Raw genomic sequence first — 20,383 nt, forward strand, 5'->3', positions numbered from 1 at the left:
AATAAAAGCGGAACGCTTTTGGCGAAATATACATTCAGACGGTTAAATTGCAGTACGTTTAAGAAGGAAAATCCAAGGCTGATTAATTACAACTCGTGCTTAAGGCTGCCATGAAGACATACTAGTGTGTGTGGGGGGGGGGGGGGTGCCGGACCACGCCTGGGAACCCCCGCAGTCCCTGGATAGAGTCCGCGCCGATTGGTCGGACGTCATCCGATAGGGCGGCGCCACCTGCGGCTACTCACTACCTGCAGTTTTAGAGCGCGGGCAGCGAAACCAGTTACAGCAGTTCGCGAACAGCTTTCGTAGCAAGAGGATCGGTAGTAGCTCTCCTCGTTTCCTACTGTGCATCGCGACAGTTAGTTTCCTAGTCGAGGGGTAATACTAATTCTCCGCCAAGAGGGCGCTTACCTGCCTCCGTAATAGAGCTTTGCCTATGAGATTTATACACGCACAATAACTGCCAGTTATTTTGTTACAAGAGTTACGGTTCTTTCCTCGCAGTGCACGACAGAATACGAAGAGTAAGCATTGCTCGTTCGCTGCTTTGACGGCGTTTCATATCGTTTACCTACGTGCTACAAGTTATAAAAGAGCTGTAATCGTGTAGATTTTGAGACATGTACGTATTGTTCGAAAGTTAGGGAAGTGATTGATTACTTCCTGGCGTTTGCATCGACCGTCTGATACAAACAACCAGCTCTCTTGCGAATACCGATTATTGGCTGCGAGTGTAGTGTTTACTATTGCGTCAAACCATATATAGTTTATGGCAGCTATCGTGACTATGAAATCACAGCGAATCACTCCGGCGGTAGGAAGGGATCTTCTGAATCCAGCTTTGAGAAACTACCCCTTAAAGCAGAATATTTGGCACATCTTGTTGTTTGTCACCCGATTTGTGCAGTAGTGATGGCGGCTAAAAATGCTTTAGACAAAAGACGGTGCAACTCTTCAGAAGATGAAACGCAGTACTCATCTCGGGATTACGGGGACAACAATGAAGGGGATAATACTCTGCTGGACACGCGTTCCGTCTCTTCCTCTTCTTCAGAGGGATATGGTGGCTATGTCAATAGTGGCCTGCAATCGGACGAAGACAGTGAAACTGGGAACATGGACGTCACCCAAATAGTGGAGACAGTTCTGAGACAGCCGGTTTCGCCCTCTCTCCGCATCAGCGAATCTTCCGACGTGCACGTGGGACCCAGTCTTACCTACAATGGACCTGTTACCATCAACGTTACCGTACAGCCGCAGTCGGAACATCAGGCAACACCGCCACAGTCTGACCCTCAGCTAGAGTGTCAACTGGAGCTTCGGAATCAGACCCAACCTCAGCTTCAAACCGAACACCCGCCCGAGCAACAACCGATCTCTCACGCTCAGATCCAGTCTCAAACTCAGATTCAACATCCTCCACAGCAACAACCGGTGTCACAGCTTCAAACTCAGAACGAGATTCGAGAACCTCCTCGGCAACAGCCACTGTCTCAGACGCTGGACGAACCTTCGCCACTTACGCAACAACCCCGTCTGGAACAACCACAGACCATGGTGCAAAGGAGTCTCCAGACGTATAGACAAGGTAATTAGTGGCTGCAAAGGCTGTAATGTTCAATTATTGACTGTTGTTGTGTTGTTCAGTCCAGAGACTGGTTTGATGCAGCTCTCCATTCTACTCTACTCTGTGCAAGCTTCTTCATCTCCGAGTAACTACTGCACCCTATGTATTCATCATGCCTTGGTCTCCCTTCACGATTTTTACCCTCCGCTCTCCCCTCCAGTACCAAACTGATGATCCCTTCATGCCTCAGAACGTGTCTTATCAACCGATCCCCTTCTAGTCAAGTTGTGCAACAAATTCCTCTTCTCCCCCATTCTGTTCAGTACCTCATCATTAGTTACGTGATCTACCCATTTAATCTTCAGCATTCTTCTGCGTCCATGTTTCACTTCCATACATGGCTACACTCTGTACAAATATTTTCATAAAAGACTTCCTGACACAAAAATCTATACTCGATGTTAACAAGTTTCTCTTTTTCAAAAACGCTTTCCTTACCATTGCCGCTCTACATTTTATATGCTCTCTACCTCGACCATCATCAGTTATTTCGCTGACTAAGCTACTTTTATGATCTCGATTCGAATAGAAGGACTGCTCATGTTATTAAGGGACTATTTGTTATGGTGCGTTACTTCGTGACTCTTCCGTGATCTCTAACTATATCCTTACTTTCTGACTCGTTTCATCAAAAAGATCAAAACAACGACAATTAAGGAACGCATTACGAAGCCGGAAAATATATTGCGCAATATCTAACGGAAGTTAGTTTACCTGTCATCTCTATCTGTGAAGAACACGATTGAAGCCTCGTAAGTCCGCATTTGCCACTTCCACGTATCAAAACATTTAATCTGTCGTTTTTAACGAGCCTATAGAAGATATGTATCGGTTTTCCACTTCAGTGGAGCCCAGGAACACACCAACAATAAAGTGCTCTTCGAATTCGATTGTGCTGATCGACTTTCATCACAGAAAGAGGATACACTTCAATTTCGCAAAACATCATAAAGACGACATAAGATACCACAAATATTTTTCCATCCAGATGTAATGTCTATGTGCTTTGTATAAAAATGAATATTGAGGCAGCATTGCAAAGCTTCAGAATAGTGAGATAGTTTCGTCCTGGACCACCATTGGCATCTTCTGCGCGTTATTGTGTTTGTTATCTTTGCCATGTTGATTACAGGCTAATTTGTGCATCGGCGAAAGTAACGGCATGCTTTGCGCATTGGTACGTTGTTATTACTTACTTACCTTACTTTACACGTGGCTAAGGCCTTATCGACCATACACCTGCTCTACGAGCCTCTTCCAATTATTTCTATCTAGGGAAATTGTTGTCCAATCAGAGTTGATGCCCATCCTAGCTGCATCTTCCCGGATATTCTCCATCCACCTAATTCGAGGTCTTCCTCTTCTTCTCTTTCCTTCTAATTTCTTAGTGGATGCTATTTTGGGTAGTCTGTTCTCCGGCATCCTTGCTACATGACCAGCCCAGTTCAGTCTTCTCTTCTTTAACATTTCCACAATGGTACTATGTTTGTACAGCTCCCGTAGTTCTTCATTTTTCCTTATCCTCCACTCCATGACATTTTCATCGAAGATTGATCCAAATATTTTTCTTAGTATTTTTCTTTCAAATATCAACAGTTTTTCTTCATCTTTTTTCCTGAATGTAATAGCTTCACATCCATATAATGCTACTGGTACAATAGTTGACTGATAAAAACGGATTTTGAATTCAGTACTAAGTGATCTCATCCTTAAAATTTTGATACAGCTGTAAAAAGTTCTATTAGCTGCTGCTAGACGGGCGTCTATTTCTATTTCTGCTCTATTGTCTCTGCTAAAAAGACTCCCTAAGTACTTGAAGTGGTCAACTGCCTTGAAAGTGAGACCATTTACGGTCAGTGGTGTATTCTTTTGGAGTTTTTTACTTATGACTAGATATTCTGTCTTTTCTTCATTCACATGAAGTCCAGCTTTCTCAGCTATTTTGTAATAATTTTGCATCATCCTGATTAATTCAGCTTTTGAAGTGCTTATTAAGGCTACATCATCTGCATAAGCAAGTCTAGTAATGTTCTGTCCCTGCAGTTGGATCCCTTGTGGATTAGTTTTGGTGAATTCTCTATCAATCTTCTCTAAGATAATATTAAATAGAATAGGTGAGATGGCATCCCCTTGTCTCAGTCCAGTGTACACCTTAAAATTTTCAGTCTCTCCTGCAGGTGTCTTAACTTTGCATATGGTTTCTTGCTACAATGTTATCACTGTTACGAAATTTCTTTAACATTATTCTGTGTTTTTCATAATGTGGCCCGCATTGTGCCATAACACTACGAAGAGAATTATGTATAAAGTCCACTTAGTAGTTAACAGAAGTTGATGTTATTCCGCACTTCGTTATACACAGTGTTCGGTCGCTATTTCGCATTTCTTTGTACCGTCGTCCTATGATGTTATCGGTGCAAGAAATATTTGTATACAAATCCGCTGACATGTTCTTCACATCACGTTCGAATATTGAGCAATGTACGTGCCTTTTACGGAGTGCAAATGTTTTTTCTATACATTGTTATTGTTTAAATGTATCAAACAGCACGAACAGGTACTATAAGAATAATAGAGGGGTAACTACGCATGTTACTTCGGCATTCCGTATCTCTTGTTTGTTTTTCTTCTGACATGTTCTTTATAGTTTTCTGTGACGACTGATGTCTGCATCACGATGTCTAGTATTAGGAACCTCCACACAAGTATCAGGTATAACGTATCCAATGTAAGTACTGTGCATTTCGACGCTGCTTCTATTTTTTTGTTCTCATCCCTTATGCGTTATCAGTCTTGCTTTGAGAAGGTTCGTGCGACCGAAAGGAGTCTTTCAGTAAACATTCTATTATCTGCTAAGTTATGGCGGTCGAACATGAAACTAACTGAATACAAGCGTTTAAAATTGTGTATTTAGTCGTATGTTGCTATTTGAAGAAGGTCATAGACGGCTGCCTCTCATATATTATTCACTTGAGCTAGTGATCCGTCTGTGAAGATAAATATTACATCTACTAACTTTTCTGGACTCAAGAGGTGTCTTGCAAATGTGTAAGGCGGCTTGTAGATAAACTAAGATACATTTTATATGGTGGATGGAATCCTTAAAGCAACAACGCCAGTTGTTCAGGAATACAACGATTGCAACGAATACCGTATTTTATTCGTCGAGAGTAGTTCTACACCTTGTTTAACCATACTTCACTGCCACTCCTTTCAATGGATTTGACACAATTCTTAATAACAAAGGCAAAAGCATAAAATAAAAATTTAAGAGTTTGTATACTACGTCATAATTATTAGTAAAACCGATTTAATGTTCCAGAGGCAAGTATTCCAATTCTGGAAAACGCATCTACATCGTTTATGTTCAGTTGATGCCATGAGAAACAGAGCGCCGGATCAGTAGCTCCGATGAAACATGGGAGGCAATCGTCCATGACCTTCTTCAAATAGCAGTTCCATAAGTCATCACATATTATTTAGGTAAGCAACGAACAAATCAGGACTGTTTGACGAGATTATGACTAAACTGTTTCAAAGCACCGTCAAACGTGTTCACAGTTGCGACACGTCGAGTGGTTTCCATGTACTATGTAGCTACATAACGAGAGCAAATAATGAAGTACACATTTCCCCCTAAAAAGGCATAAATAGTACGTGCGATATCATGCAGAACGTTAATTTCATAGACTTAATTCTTCAGGCGTATTAAACAACTGATTGACTGATTGATTGACAGGGGTTATGGAACAAAACGGTGCGGTCATCAGTTCCGCACGTATTAAGGGAGATGATATGCGTTTGGTTCTGTGCTTCTGTAAATATCTATTATTAAATGCGTCTTTTTTCGAGTAGTACTCACTCGAAGTGTTATCATTGACTTTAGACCTGGTTTAAAGTGGATAACAGATTATCTTTCTTAACTGAGATGGATAATGCGAGCTAGAATCACGTAAATAACGTTCAGTCTTTGTGGTCATCTTACACATTCCGTGCTAAAATCTATAGATGAAAGGTCAACTAGAATCGCTTTTTCAGGCTAGTACATTCACTTTAGTAGGACACTGCAAATGTCTGGAGATACCCCAGGATGCTGGAACTCGATAAATGAACATGTGTTTTAAATTAGTTCTTCATAACATCCCGTCATCCGTGGCAGAATACTACAGGCTCTTTCCGTGATTATGGTACAAGATTTCGGGAACAACGGATAAAGACAAATGTATCCCTGGACCAAAAATGACTGAGTAGGAAGATACCAACAAAAAAATTAGAGTTTCACTGCTGAGCTGAAAAAGACAACAATCCAAGTAGACACATTTTTTCAAAAATTTTATACAACTACGCAACTTGCCTGAGGTGCAAAAGTCACAAAAGTTATTAAAAGTGCATCTTCTAGCGTTCGTGAATGAATGACATTGTCATACATACTTCTGTAAAAACCGTTCGAACGACCTTGCCATCACTGCAGCTGGACTCAGATCGGAATCGCACTACCCTAAGCTGTACGCTAACCATTGATACAGCCTTAGGGAACTCTTATCTTAGAAAATAGATTAAGGAAAGGCAAACATACGTTTATAGCATTTGTAGACTTAGAGAAAGCTTTCGACAATGTTGACTGGAATACTCTCAAATTCTGAAGGTGGCAGGGGTAAAATACAGGGAGCGAAAGGCTATTTACAATTTGTACAGAAACCAGATGGCAGTTATAAGAGTAGAGGGGCATGAAAGGGAAGCAGCGGTTGGGAAGAGAGTGAGACAGGGTTGTAGCCTATCCCCGATGCTATTCAATCTGTGTATTGAGCAAGCAGTAAAGGAAACAAAAGAAAAATTCGGATTAGGTATTAAAATCCATGGAGAAGAAATAACAACTTTGAGGTTCGCCGATGACATTGTAATTCTGTCAGAGACAGCAGAGGACTTAGAAGAGCAGTTGAACGGAATGGACAGTGTCTTTAAAGGAGGATATAATATGAACATCAACAAAAGCAAAACGAGGATAACGGAATGTAGTCGAATTAAGCCGGGTGAGGCTGAGGAATTAGATTAGGAAATGAGACACTTAAAGTAGTAAAGGAGTTTTGCTATTTGGGGAGCAAAATAACTGATAATGGTCGAAGTAGAGAGGATATAAAATGTAGACTGGCAATGGCAAGGAAAGCGCTTCTGAAGAAGAGAAATTTGTTAACATCGAGTATAGATTTAAGTGTCAGGAAGTCGTTTCTGAAAGTATTTGTATGGAGTGTAGCCATGTATGGAAGTGAAACATGGACGATAAATAGTTTAGACAAGAAGAGAATAGAAGCTTTCGAAATGTGGTGCTACAGAACAATGCTGAAGATTAGATGGGTAGATCACATAACTAATGAGGAGGTATTGAATAGAATTGGGGAGAGGAGGAGTTTGTGGCACAACTTGACAAGGAGAAGGGACCGGTTGGTAGGACATGTTCTGAGGCATCAAGGGATCACAAATTTAGCATTGGAGGGAAGCGTGGAGGGTAAAAATCGTAGAGGGCGACCAAGAGATGAATACACTAAACAAATTCAGAAGGATGTAGGTTGCAGTAAGGACTGGGAGTTGAAGAAGCTTGCACAGGATAGAGTAGCATGGAGAGCTGCATCAAACCAGTCGCAGGACTGAAGACCACAACAACATAGGGAACTCTGTACCTATAAGCATTTAGAGTGGAAAAAGACACTCATCTTACTTATAATGTTGCTGTGGTCTGCAGTCCAGAGACTAGTTTGGTGCAGCTCTTCACGTTACGGTCCTGTGCGAGCCTCTTCATATCCGAAAAACTATTTCAGCCTACATCCCTCTGAATCTGCTAACTGTAATCAACTCTAGGTCTCCCTCTACGATTTTACACCCCCCCCTCCCCCGCCCACACACTTCCCACCAATACTAAATTGGTGATCCCTTGATGTCTCAGAAAGTGTCCTGTCAACCGATCTCTTCTTTTGGTCAAGTTGTGCCATAAATTTCTTGCCTCCACAATTGTATTCAGTCCCTCTCATTAGTTCGGTGGTATACCCATCTGATCTTCAACATGGCTAAATTCCAGACAAATTGAGAAATGGCTTCATAACATTTAAATCTGTATTTGATGTTAACAAATTTATCTCCTTCAAAAATGCTTTTCTTGGCACTGGTCTGCATTTTATGTCCTGCCTACTTCGACCATCATCAGTTATTTTGCTGTCCAAACAGCAAAACTCATCTGCTACTTTAAGTTTCTCAGTTCCTAATGTAATTCCCTCAGCATCACCTGATTTAATTCGATTACATTCCATTATCCTCGTTTTGCTCTTGTTGATGTTCATCTTATATCCTCCTTTCAAGCCATGTCCATTGCTCTTCCAAGTCTTTTGCTATCTCTTATCGAATTACAATGTCATCGGCAAACCTCAAAGTTTTTATTTCTTTTCCCTGAGCTACAATTCCTACTCCAAATTTTTCTTTGATTTCCTTTACTGCTTGTGTAATGTACAGACCGAATAACATCGGGAATAGGCTGCAACCCCGTCTCACTCCCTTCTCAACCACTCCTTCCCTTTCATGCTCCTCGACCCTTATTACTACCGTCTGGTTTCTGTACATGTTCTCAATAGCCTTTCGTTTCCTGTATTTTACCCCTACCACCTTCAGATATTTAAAGAGAGTATGCCAGTCAACACTGTCAAAAGCTTTCTCTAAGTCTACAAATGCTATAAACGTAGGTTTGCCTTTCCTTAACCTATTTTCTAAGACAAGTCGTAGGTTCAGTATTACCTCGCGTATTCCCACATTTCTTTGCAATCCTAACTGATCTTCCCCGAGGTCGGTTTCTATCAGTGTTTCCATTCTTCTATAAGGAATTCGTGTTAGAATTTTGCAACTATGACTTACTAAACTGATAGTAAAATTTTCACACCTGTCAGCAACTGCTTTCCTAGGAAATACAATTATTACATTCTTCTTGAAGTCTGAAGGTATTTCGCCTGTCTCGTACATCTTGCATACCAAACGGAAGGCTATCAGTAGTTCTGAGGAATATCGTATACTCCCGGGCCTTGTTTCGACTTGGAGGCAAATAAATAAATAAATCTTCTCACAGTGTCATATCGCCCATCTCATCTTCATCTACGTCGACTTCCTATTTTATAATACTGTCTTCAAGTTTATCTCCCTTGCATAGACCCTCTATATACTCCTTTCACCTTTCAGCTTTTCCTTCTTTGCTCAAGACTGGTTCCGCGTCTGAGCTCTTGATATTCATACAGCTACTGCTCTTTTCGCCAAAGGCCTCTTTAATTTTCGTGTAGGCAGTATCTACCTTTCTTCTAGTAAAATATGCTTCTAAACCCTTACATTTGTCTTCTAGCCATTCCTGCTTAGCCAATTTGCACTTCCTGTCAACTGCTTACCAGTTTTGCTCTTCCTGTCAATCTCATTTTTTAAACCATTCCATTTCGACTGCTTCATTTGCTGCATTCTTATATTTTCTCTTTTCGTCAGTTAAATTCAATATCTCTTGTGTTATCTACGGATTTTTAGTAGGCCTTGTCTTTTTACCTATTTGTTCCCTTCCTTTCCCCTGTTGTAGTCAACCGTTGCCCAATGTTCCCTCTGAAACTCTCAGTAACCTCTGGTTCTTTCAACTTATTTAGGTCCCATCTCCTTAATTTCCTAATTTTTTTTTAAATTTTTCAGTTACAATCTACAGTTCATGTTGAATAAATTGTGGTCAGAGTAGTCCACATCTGTCCATGGAAATGTTTTAAAATTTAAAATCTGGTTTCTAAATACCTGTTTTACCATTATATAATCAGTCTGAAACCTTCCAATGTCTCCAGATAGATTCCACATATACACCCTTCTTTTGCGATTTTTAAACCAAGTGTTAGCAAAGAGTAAATTGTGCTCTGTGCAGAAATCTACCAGGCGGCTTCCTCTTTCATTCCTCCCCCGTAGTCCATATTTACTTACTGATTTTTTCTTCTCTTCCTTTTCCTACTATCGAATTCCAATCCCCCATCACTACTAAATTTTCATCTTCCTTAACTGTCTGAATAATTTCTTTTACCTCATCATACATTTCTTCAACTCTTCATCATCTGCGAAACTATTTGGCATATAAACTTGTACTACTGTGGTGGGCGTGGGCTTCGTGTCAATCTTGGGTACTATAAGGCGTTTACTATGCTGCTCATAGTAGCTTACCCACGCTCGTATTTTCTTATTCATTATTAAACCTACCGCTGCATTATCCCTATTTGATTTTGTATTTATAGCCCTGTATTCAACTGACCAGAAGTCCTGTTTCTCTTGCTACCGAACTTCAAAAACTCCCACTATATCTAACTTTAATTTATCCATTTCCCTTTCTAAATTTTGTAACCTACATGCCCGATTTAGGGCTCTAACATTCCGCGCCAGTTTTGTTTCTTCTGATATCGACGTCCTACTGAATAGTTCCCACCCGGAGATCCGAAAGTGGGACTATTTTACCTTCGGAATATTTTACGCAAGTAGACGCCATCATCAGTTAACCATATCGTGCAGCTGCATGCTCTCGGGAAAAATTACGGCTGTAATCTCCCCTAGCTTTCAGCCGTTCGCAGTACCGGCACAGCAAGGCAGCTGTAACAACACGATAACAATTATGGTAATATTACCTCAGCACAGGGTACACACATAAAAAGTAATGCCAGAAAAATTATCATGTGAAACGTTTTGCGCAGTTAGTAAAATATTTATTTGAGATATGACCTTTAAACTGAAAACTACACACAGTTGGCAAAACTAACATTCATATCAATTCATTGTAAAACATTCAGTTGTTTTTCTTATATTAGTGACTTATGCAGTGCTAACAACAACATAAGTTTACAAATCTTTAACATTAACCTATTTTGAGAAGCCAGTTTAAGATTTACGAAAGTTACCATCCTATCCGTCCGATCGTTGAAAGTACCAATAGTGCATATCACAAATTAGCCAGGTTCCTACAATTCGGTAGACCTGGCCAACAAACTGAAAACTAGCTTGTTCTGACATCACAAAACTCGTATCATTTGATATTATAAGTTTGTATACTAATGTATCTGTTGAGCAGACGATGGACATTATAGAAACCAATTTGGAATACCATAAAAAATTGTCTGTCCCTTAGGTTGATGAACTAGTGGTTCTGTTACGCACCACCCTCAAATACAATTATTTCTCTTTTAACAATAAATTATATTCGCAACCCTGTGTCTAGCTATGGGCAGCACTTTAGCTGGTATCATGTCAGAGATTTTTATAAACTCAATGGAGCAGATGTTTTTTTGGAATTATCCAGACTTGGCAAATAATGTAATTTTCTATGCGAGATATGTAGATGACTTGCTGTTTGTGGTTGAAGGTTCCCATGAAGACCTAGAACTGTTATTTACCACTTTCTATAACCTCCACGAAAAAATCAGCTTCTCGCAAAAAACTGAGACAGCTGATAGGACCTTAGATTATCTCGATCTGTCTCTGTCCATTATTGGCAACAAAATCGATTCCAACTTTCTTCGAAAAGCAACCTATTCCGACAACATCATCCCAGCTGTTTCCACCCATCCTCAGGCTGATAAAATGGCCTTCTTTCACTCGAGTATCCATCGAGCCCTTTCCATTCCGCTTTCGCCAGTCAATTTCCAGAACGAATTGAAGGTCCTCGAAAACATCGCTCCGAATAATCGATATAATCCCAGTATAGTGAGACAGTTGTTTAACGAAAACGCACGAAAGAAGATTACCACCGTTTCCAGTTCAGGTACTCACAATCAAGACCAGGCAACGAAATACATATTAGTTCACTTTATAGGTAACGTGTCCTATAAGGTAGGTCGTTTATTAAAAAACCTAGGGTGTAAAGCTTCATCCTCTACCACCAGCAACGTTAAAAAGAATTTAGTCCATCATCTCTGTCAGGTGTCTATAAGAACACTTGTGCTGAATGTCCCTGTTATTACAGTGGCCAGACAGGAAGGGCCCCGTCTGTTAGGTTTAAAGAGCATCTTCCGACTAAACGCGGTGATGGAACACGAGGATCTACATTTTCTGAACATCTTGTCCAAATGGCCTCTGCTCCCAAGCCTCTGAAAGATGCAGAACGTTTGCATAATGAAGTCAAACTGAAAATTTTTAAACATCTTATTATTGATAGAGAAAATTTACTTAATGATCAGCTGCAACTAAAAAATAGAAATTATTTCGAAGGATTTCAACCTTTATTCCAGTGGAGTTGATCCACAGTCTGCTTCGAATAGCCGATGCTGTGTCCCTTTACTATAGTTTTTATTTATTTGTATTATACTGGTAATGACACCTAGTTGCTAAGGCGTTTCTTAATTTGCCTGTTTTATGTCCAAGATATTTTATGCTTCGCGCGCTTGTGTGTCCCATACTAATTTATTAGTTACTGTAGTGGGACGTCGTCCTCTTATTATGATATTTCAATGTAGATTTTGTAGGTAGTTGTCAGGTAAATTGTTTAATGTACTGTGCCAGTAAGTAGGTTGTCTATTTGTAGGACTGCTTCCCGTCACAATTTGTTTACAATTTACGTTTGCTCTAAGCAATTTTGAGACAGCTTGTCTCTAGCACTTGCGCATGCGCTTTGGCCGATGGCCGAGCCTCGCAGCGGAACTGCTCTCGGCGCCTGGTTTCCTTGTTGCTTACGTGTGACTCTTATTCCTGGCTGGCGTAGCTCCGTCTATGTTTGTCTTAATGTTTTTAGTTTTCACAGACATAATCTTATGACTGTGCGTCTTTATTCTGTTTTAATTTTATTCTGTGACATGGTCAACGTATGGCCCTCAAAATAATTTAATTTTTGTAAGTACCACAATTTTCTTTATAATCAAATCATTAGATTGATGATGTATTTTAATGTGTAACATATGTCCGTATGGGTGAATGTATAGGTTCTGAAGAAGATACCATTATTGGCATCGAAATCTAGGTAAACTAATAAAATTTTACCTTGCATCTGAAGGCTTATTTTCTTAATTTCTGAAATACATAAGTGCACACATACGTGTGAAAATTTTCCAATTTCAAAGGTCTTCTGATCTGGTTTCATTGGTTTTTCCTCTTTATAATTGAGTGAATGATGACCGAAAAGGCGGATGAACGTTTGAAGAAATTAGAGCTCATTATGTATAACATAGAATCACTCAGAGAAACGGTAGTTTTGGGAACAGACAAGGACATTTGTCTTCTTCCTTTCATTTTTTCAGGCGCTTCGATATGTATAAGAATTGGAAAGAGCGAATATTCCTTCTACCAAGTTGCAAGTATCGTCGGTCAAAGTTAGAGAATTTCTACCACAGTGCTTTTCAGCCCAAACATTCCCCTTCCACTGGGAACGATTTGAAACCAACAGTGATTGGTGCTAGAGGATCACTACTCGTTTTTCTTTACTGCTAGAGCAGTACTGTCAAGTCAACTAAGGAATACGAGTAATATTGGTTTGTGAGCAAGAGAAGATTCCTCAGCTTGCTACAAATGTGCTTTGCGAGATGCATAAAATTAATCATAAGAAAATGACAGTGTAAACAATTAATTTATCCCACAAAATCAAAGCTGTGGGGTTAACAGAAACTGAAATGCCATTTGGAAGAAAAGTTGACAGAAATGGACAGCCTGTATTTCCATAAGAATTTGTTAGCGTTGGAAATATTTCTCACGAATTGGGCGACAAAGCTGAATAACTGAGTTATTTTATAATTGAATTTGAAACACTTTATCTGAAATACAGATCAAATGATTCAAACCAAGCATTTTAACGTTTTTTTATGGAAAAGACGGCAGAACGAAAGTGACTCAGATATTTTGTCGGTAATTAATCGTAAGTAGAATTTACTTTAAGCTAAAAATTCCTTGTATGATACTACCTGAGTATTGAATCCACCTGTCTTTGAACCCCGTTACGGAAGCTGTATAAGGTTTTACTTTTGTTTGTATTGAAATGTTCTTTAACTAGAAGTAAATCTCACAGATGAAGAAGTTTTTATTTTTCCGTCTTGCATCTGTATGTGGTTATATTTGCTTAGAAAAGAAAAAAAGAACAAAGCAAAATGGTAAACCATTTCCACAAGAAAGTACAACAACCTCCCTTTTCAACTTTTTATTTCTATATTGCATTAATAGAAGTCGTACCTCAGAAGAAACACACTACCAGACTTAAACCCTGACCCGTAATTCCACACTGTTGCAGCAGCATTTGGAATCTGGATAAACTCAGTACCCCTGTAGGCGTGCTTTCAATATCCTTGATCGATTCAGAACTGTACATATCACACACATCTGTGATACGTATCTGATACGCTGCTACTTAAGTTCTTCTGAAAACAGGCAGGCATTTCAATCGATTCGGAGAAAAGAAATAATATGTACCATAAAAAAAAAATGCGTCAGCCCCAGGGGAACACGCGAATCTGACCGCCTGTTTTGTCGTCCCCTGCCATTTGGAGGCATTCCATTGCAGTACTGAGGGACACGGGGGTCAGAACATCGCTCACCGTGGCCGTTATCGCCTTTCCCGACCTTGGAGCCGCAACTTCTCACTCAAGTAGCTCTTCAGTTCTACTCAGCAGTCCGCTTACCAAGGTAAACACCCTGGCAGTACTGGGAATTGAACTCGGGTCCTCCACATAGTATCAGATACTCTGACCACTCAGCTACACACGGAGAAACTTTCTACAAGATCCCTCGGAAATTTTGCTGCTTAACAGCTACCATAAATATCAATCCTCATTTTCACGTCATGAAATTTAGCTTACATCCTAGTCGGCGGGAGAGCGGATCATGGTTTTCTGTGTGTACAAACAGGGTTGTGATTACAGTTTGTTCAATAGCACCGCAGTGCCGTATGATTTATCCTTAGCTACGTCAGCTGCAACCGAGTACTTTAGAGGTCTGCATTAATTTCCTCCAACTGACGGACCTTCGCAAGACGTTACTAGTTAGCATCGAAGTCATTTTAATGGAACATTTAGTACTCAAATGCGTACTGGAAAGTCATTGTTAATTTGATAATTATTACTGTCCGTTGCTTTGCAGTATATGTGCATTATTTTCATCTATATGGAAAGGAAAAATCCCAGTACATACTTGAATCGAGAATTTTCTCGATGTGTGTTCGTCTATTTAATTTCCGTTTCTTGCCACAAAATTCCAGTTGACGTACAGCTGGGAACATTTACGTACTCGTCAAATATTTAAAAAGTACTTTGTACACGGTCTAGTCACAATACTGTGAACACGTGTTAAAGCTTGAATAGCCACATTTATAGCGCGGACGTGGAGGAAGAGAGGCCAAAGAGGATATGGAAGGATGTACAGCCATGCCGACGCCTGTACCGTGCACAGCTGCTCTAGGTTTCACGGTTGAGGATCCATGGTGCGAACAGCCCGAACAAGGTTTTCCCACAGATTCTCGATTGGGTTTAAATCTGGGGAGTTTGGTGGCCACTTCACACCCCCCCTTCCCCCCCCCCCCTCCCGGCAAGTTTTATATACCTCCCCTGCTACTCCTTTCACCTGTCACCTGTGAGTGGTTATTACACGTCAATGTGACTGGACCGAGTATATTTTTCTCATTTTTGCGGTGATTATCCCTGATACGGACTATTGTACAAAGGGATGAACTGGTTGATATTTTCCGAGACACAGATGTCAAGTACTGGAGCAATTGCAGCAAGACACGTGTTTTTATTTATTTATTAATTTGGCTTCTAGCGACTTGAATATTAGCACAAGAGGTGCATGTAAACAGCCTCCGGCAAGAATCGGAAAACTTTAACAGCTCAGCAAATGGGTAATACAACATAATTTTTCTTTAGCCTTGAACATCTTTACATCCACTTCTTTCACGAGCAGTTGGGCTAAAGCCCCATACTTTGTAGTATACTCTTTCACCCTGATGAAGGTGATGAGTCGTCTTGTGACTAATTCCAGTAACGTCGAAAGCACTGGGTGCCATCCTGAACAACTCTATAGTGGAATCACAACATACTGAAATTGGTCGGAGGTTGTTCCAAGATGCGCAAATCCCTCACGATGGTGTCCCAAATGTCGTATATGGATTGAAAATTCATAACTTAGGGATGCGAATATGTATCCACATCTCCATAGAGTTTTCCACAGTCAATCGGAGCTATGGCACGCAGAATTTTGTACTAAAAGCATAGGTCGCCTTTCTTTTGTTGTATGTGAATGAAGAGTTGCACCTGATCGGATAGTAGGTTCCTGAATCTTTAGGTGCTGAGAATCGACGGGGTCGTATTTCATACACTGTAATCGATCTGAATGAGCGTAAATCATATGTTATGACAAATTCGTAATGACAACTACTTCCAAAGTTTCAACGAACTCTAACCCTGCCATCCTCCTCTACCGAAGAATGACGCGAATCAGGGATTCACATAACCCTTCTTCTCGTTTCGATTTCAATGGTCGCAGTCCTGCGCACATGTTCCGAGCCATGAGTTAAGGAACATGTATCGCGCATAACGGTATATGTTTCTAGCAGTGGCACGGGTTGTGCATCCACCATCTGATTGCGTTCAGATACGCTGGCATCGTGGACGATTGCCTCGCCGACCGCTGGTTGAAGCTTTGATGGCGTTCTGCTCACTTGCAACTCTGAACAGTTTCCCCTCGCATTGGTGACAGGATGTTGACTTCCATATCAAACAGTAAACGTATGCAGCACTCCATTCTCGCAAGCCATCGTGGCTGCTGGTGAATCTTCCGGATCGTATGGTCGTGGCCAATAAAAATTTTTCATTCCTGTTGTTTCTCTCAGAGCCAGGCTGGATATGAGGTGCTCCTGATACTGTTGAGCCTTACGACGGAATGTTGTGGTGGTGTAATGGAAACACTTTGTAGTAGATTCCTCCTCATTTCTTGTTAGATTTTTCAACGCAGATAGAAAATATTTTCTTATAAATAATGGTAGTCTATTGGAAAAAAAAGTTAATGTTTTGTAAAATCTTACGGTGGAAGCAGTACATGTCGGTTTTAAACGCAAGATAGCTTGTTCGGCCAACTTAATTTCTAAGGCTTTCTTGCTCCGCGAAAACTGAGGCATTCTTTTCATTACGATTAAGTGTCGGCTTTATATAGCATTCAAGTTGTTGATGACTAGGTTACTTATATCTGATCCTAGCACAAAGTACATTGAGCAGTACTGAAGAAACTAATAGTGAACTACCAACAGTATCACATATCCTAGTAATAATTTCGTGTGTCCCAATGGTCAGATGCAAGTCTTACAATAGGATGTGACTAGCGTGTCTGTAATGAACTCTGTTATAAAACGGTGGAGAGGAGACCTACAGTTTAACCTGCAAAACAAACCACGCTTTGTTCCCCGCAACTTTTCCCGTCACGGAGGGTTGACGGCCAGATTAGAGTGAAAATTTCCATGGTCCGACCGGCATTCCACACCATAGCGTCTCGGTTTCCAGACACTCTCTGTACCACTGGACCATCAGATGCTACACATGGTCTCAATACTCGAGACAATGGGGCGAAGTTTGTTTGAATACAAATTACACTAGTGCAAAGTCTAGCGACAAGGTAATTTACCCACCGCCATCTTCCCTTCCGTTTCGGCCATGTCCGAAGGACAAAACTCTTTCTCCAACCGTTTGTGAATCCCTACGGAACTAAAACGCGATAGGGACATTATTTACAGAGTCAGACTGAGTCACGAAGAAAAATAAATCGTAACTACCGAATGTAAAGACAGTTTCTTGCAACTGACACCGTTTTGTTCGCTTTTTGGACACAGTGACCCTTAACAAATCTAACAATTCAGGAAAGACAGAATGAAACTCTTTCTACGGTACTCTTTGTTTCTACTAAAGGCTATTCACTTGACGAGGGACCTCGTACTCCAGCCGAAATATTCGCTTCGTCAGCAACGGTAATTGTGCCGTGGATTGCTAAGCGAAGGACCCGGGTTCGATTCCCAGACAGATCGGGGAATTTCTTCGCTCTGGGACTGTGTGTTATGTTGTCCCTACACTCGTATCGTCAGAATAGACACTGCACTGGTGAGCTGGCTGAAGGGCAAGACCCGTAAGCCAATAAATTGGACAAGAGCAGTGTTCGGGTTCGACACCCGTTTCAGCACCACAGCTTGAACCTGCCGTATGTGATGTTCACAGCTGCGACGCCAACGCTTTACTATTAAGAGGGAACGTGCGAGAAAGTTACCAAACTGTCAAAAACTTTTTATTGCACCTTCATTTACTACATGGTATTGAAATTCCAATTCCTGACTATTACGTTCCAATTCTACTCCAAAATGTGATAGACGTAAGGACTAACAAAAGCTTGAACGGTTCACACACTTTTTTATTCTGTATTTGCTCATATTTTTTATTCCTGCGGCGGGTTCTTGTAGTTTTAAGCAGTCACAATATGGAGAATATTTCGGTGTTTAGCAGATCGAGAACTGCTACAAAAATGTGTGCACGCAAAAATTCAAAATCCTCATGAAAGTTACCATGCCCCAAAACATTTGTGTACACAACTGCTGATAAAGTTGCAGCCTATGATGCTTGTTCAGTTTTTAACTGTGCTAATTTTCGTAAGCTACGGACTCGACAAAGGCTATGGTTTGATCCAGGAGCATCCACGCTGTCGATATTGAAAGCAATCGATTACAGGAGAATTGATGCAGCTGCCATTATTGTTACTGAATTTGAAAATCAGGTTAACATAAGACGACAAGCAAAGGAAAGACTGATTGAGGATGAGGAGGAAAATGCATGTGGATTGCACTAGTTCACCCACATGAGTTAAGGTCTGATACATAACCTGTCAAACCTTCGATTCAGGTTTCGCGTAACTTACATTTTGGCAACTTTGTGTACCTTTTCCTCACAAACCACTGACATTATAGTACTTACATTTGGCATGCAATTAGTCAATAGTGAAACGTTCTGTGGAAGCAGTTTTCATTTACTACAATAGTAAGGCATTTACGTAAGAGAAAAGCTCTAAGAATGGGTATTTTTTACACAGAAATTTGGAGAGGTATAAAAATATAGCAAAAGAAGATATCAATATTCTGTTTCACATATATTTGTAACAATGGTGTATCAGATTCTGTACAAAAATACATTAATTTCGTTCTGACGAACCGGCCGGTGTGTCCGAGCGGTTCTAGGCGCTTCAGTCTGGAACCGCGCGACCGCTACTGTCACAGGTTCGATTCCTGCCTCGGGCATTGATATGTGTGATGTCCTTAGGTTGGTTAGGTTTATGTAGTTCTAACTCTAGGGGACTGATGACCTCAGATGTCAAGTCCCATAGTGCTCAGAGCCATTTTGACCGTTCTGACGAATTTTTCAGAAAAGGATCGTATCTAATAACCTTGTTGAAAAAATTTAAGTTATTTATACGTAAAAACATACAACTTCAATAAGCATGAAGACGTATATGTGTATCCATGCGACATTCCTGAGCACTTTGGCAAATTTAGTTGTAGTATCTTGAAAATTTTGGATTTTATAATTTTTTTTTCAACTGCATACTGCAGATTCGCCTACGTCTCCCGTTAATGCGTTGTACTAATGATATTCACCAATTACATTATCAGCTTTAATGTTTGCCACTCATTATTCCTTAATTATATTTATTCGACGTGAAAGGAAATTATCACTTTGGCTGCTGCATGAAATTTTATGTTAGCATCAATAGTGGTCAACGTCCCAGCTTTGTGATTTTCATAATTTATTTTGTCTCAGAGAAATATCTGTGTACAATGTCCTTCGCGATCATATGTAGCTTGAAGTACCCTTTGAGTTGAGTATGAAACTTCGTTCTTCTGGCATGTCACTGATGTGTCGAGTCTGTGTCGGATATTTTTACAAATACGAAACTTATACGTTTGGGTTATATCGTTTGGTATGTTTCGTTATTCGTTGATAACTACTTTCTGCTAGAGAGGACAATATGATGTTCTTACATTTTTAGGTACCTTCATGGATACATACAAGATAACGGAGGAAGCGGATTATATTCGATAACAAGGGTAATGCTGAACGTCGTATAAAATGGGACGAAGAGATATGAACTCTAGTAAGAAAGTCAAATGGAAGATTTAGATTTGTAGGAAGATGCAGCCGCTCCTTCTCAGGCGTCTTGTCACGATTCGCGCGGCTACCTCCCCCCCCCCCCCCCCCCATACACACACACACTCCCTCGGGCAAGGGTGTGTGTGTTGTCCTTAGCGTAAGTTAGTTTAAGTTCGATTAAGCAGTGTGTAAGCTTAGGGACCGATGACCTCAGCAGTTAGGTCCCATAAGACCTTATCACAAAAAGATGCAGTGCACCTCTAAAGAAAATCTCATGCAATGAATTCTAGAACTGACCGAGCATTTTTAGGTCTTATCATGTCAGCGTTACAGCATACATCGAAAGAATTGAGAGACTTACTCCTGGAATCGCAACGAGAAGGTATGAAAGTGAAGCAGAAATGCTCGAGAAACGTACAGGAGTATCTTCGACAGAATAGTGACATCGTCTGCGCGAAGCGCTTTTGCAGCTGGCTGTCTGCAACTCTGGTACGACCGTAGTGGTCGCGCGGTTCCAGACTGTAACGCCTAGAACCGCTCGGCCACATCGGCCGGCTACGCACTGGAATCCGAGCGCCATAGTATTATAGCACACGACTACAAGAGGCAAAACAAAATTGGGCAGCAAATATCCGTT

The 20,383-nt window shown here is 40.6% G+C and overlaps 1 protein-coding gene across 2 annotated transcripts in view; it reads left to right on the forward strand.

Moving 5' to 3' along the window:
- The first annotated feature begins 303 nt into the window (after positions 1-303).
- The window catches only part of LOC126188279 (pinin-like), a 128,528-nt gene continuing 108,448 nt past the window's right edge, over positions 304-20,383 (forward strand). For both annotated transcript variants that reach the window (XM_049929862.1, XM_049929863.1), the window contains exon 1: positions 304-1,588. In XM_049929862.1, coding sequence (XP_049785819.1) covers positions 913-1,588 — 676 coding nt within the window. In that variant the 5' untranslated portion in view covers positions 304-912. The remainder of the gene's footprint in view (positions 1,589-20,383) is intronic.

This window comes from Schistocerca cancellata, chromosome 5 (genome assembly GCF_023864275.1).
Source record: "Schistocerca cancellata isolate TAMUIC-IGC-003103 chromosome 5, iqSchCanc2.1, whole genome shotgun sequence".
In the NCBI taxonomy this organism is placed as follows: Eukaryota; Metazoa; Arthropoda; class Insecta; order Orthoptera; family Acrididae; genus Schistocerca; species Schistocerca cancellata.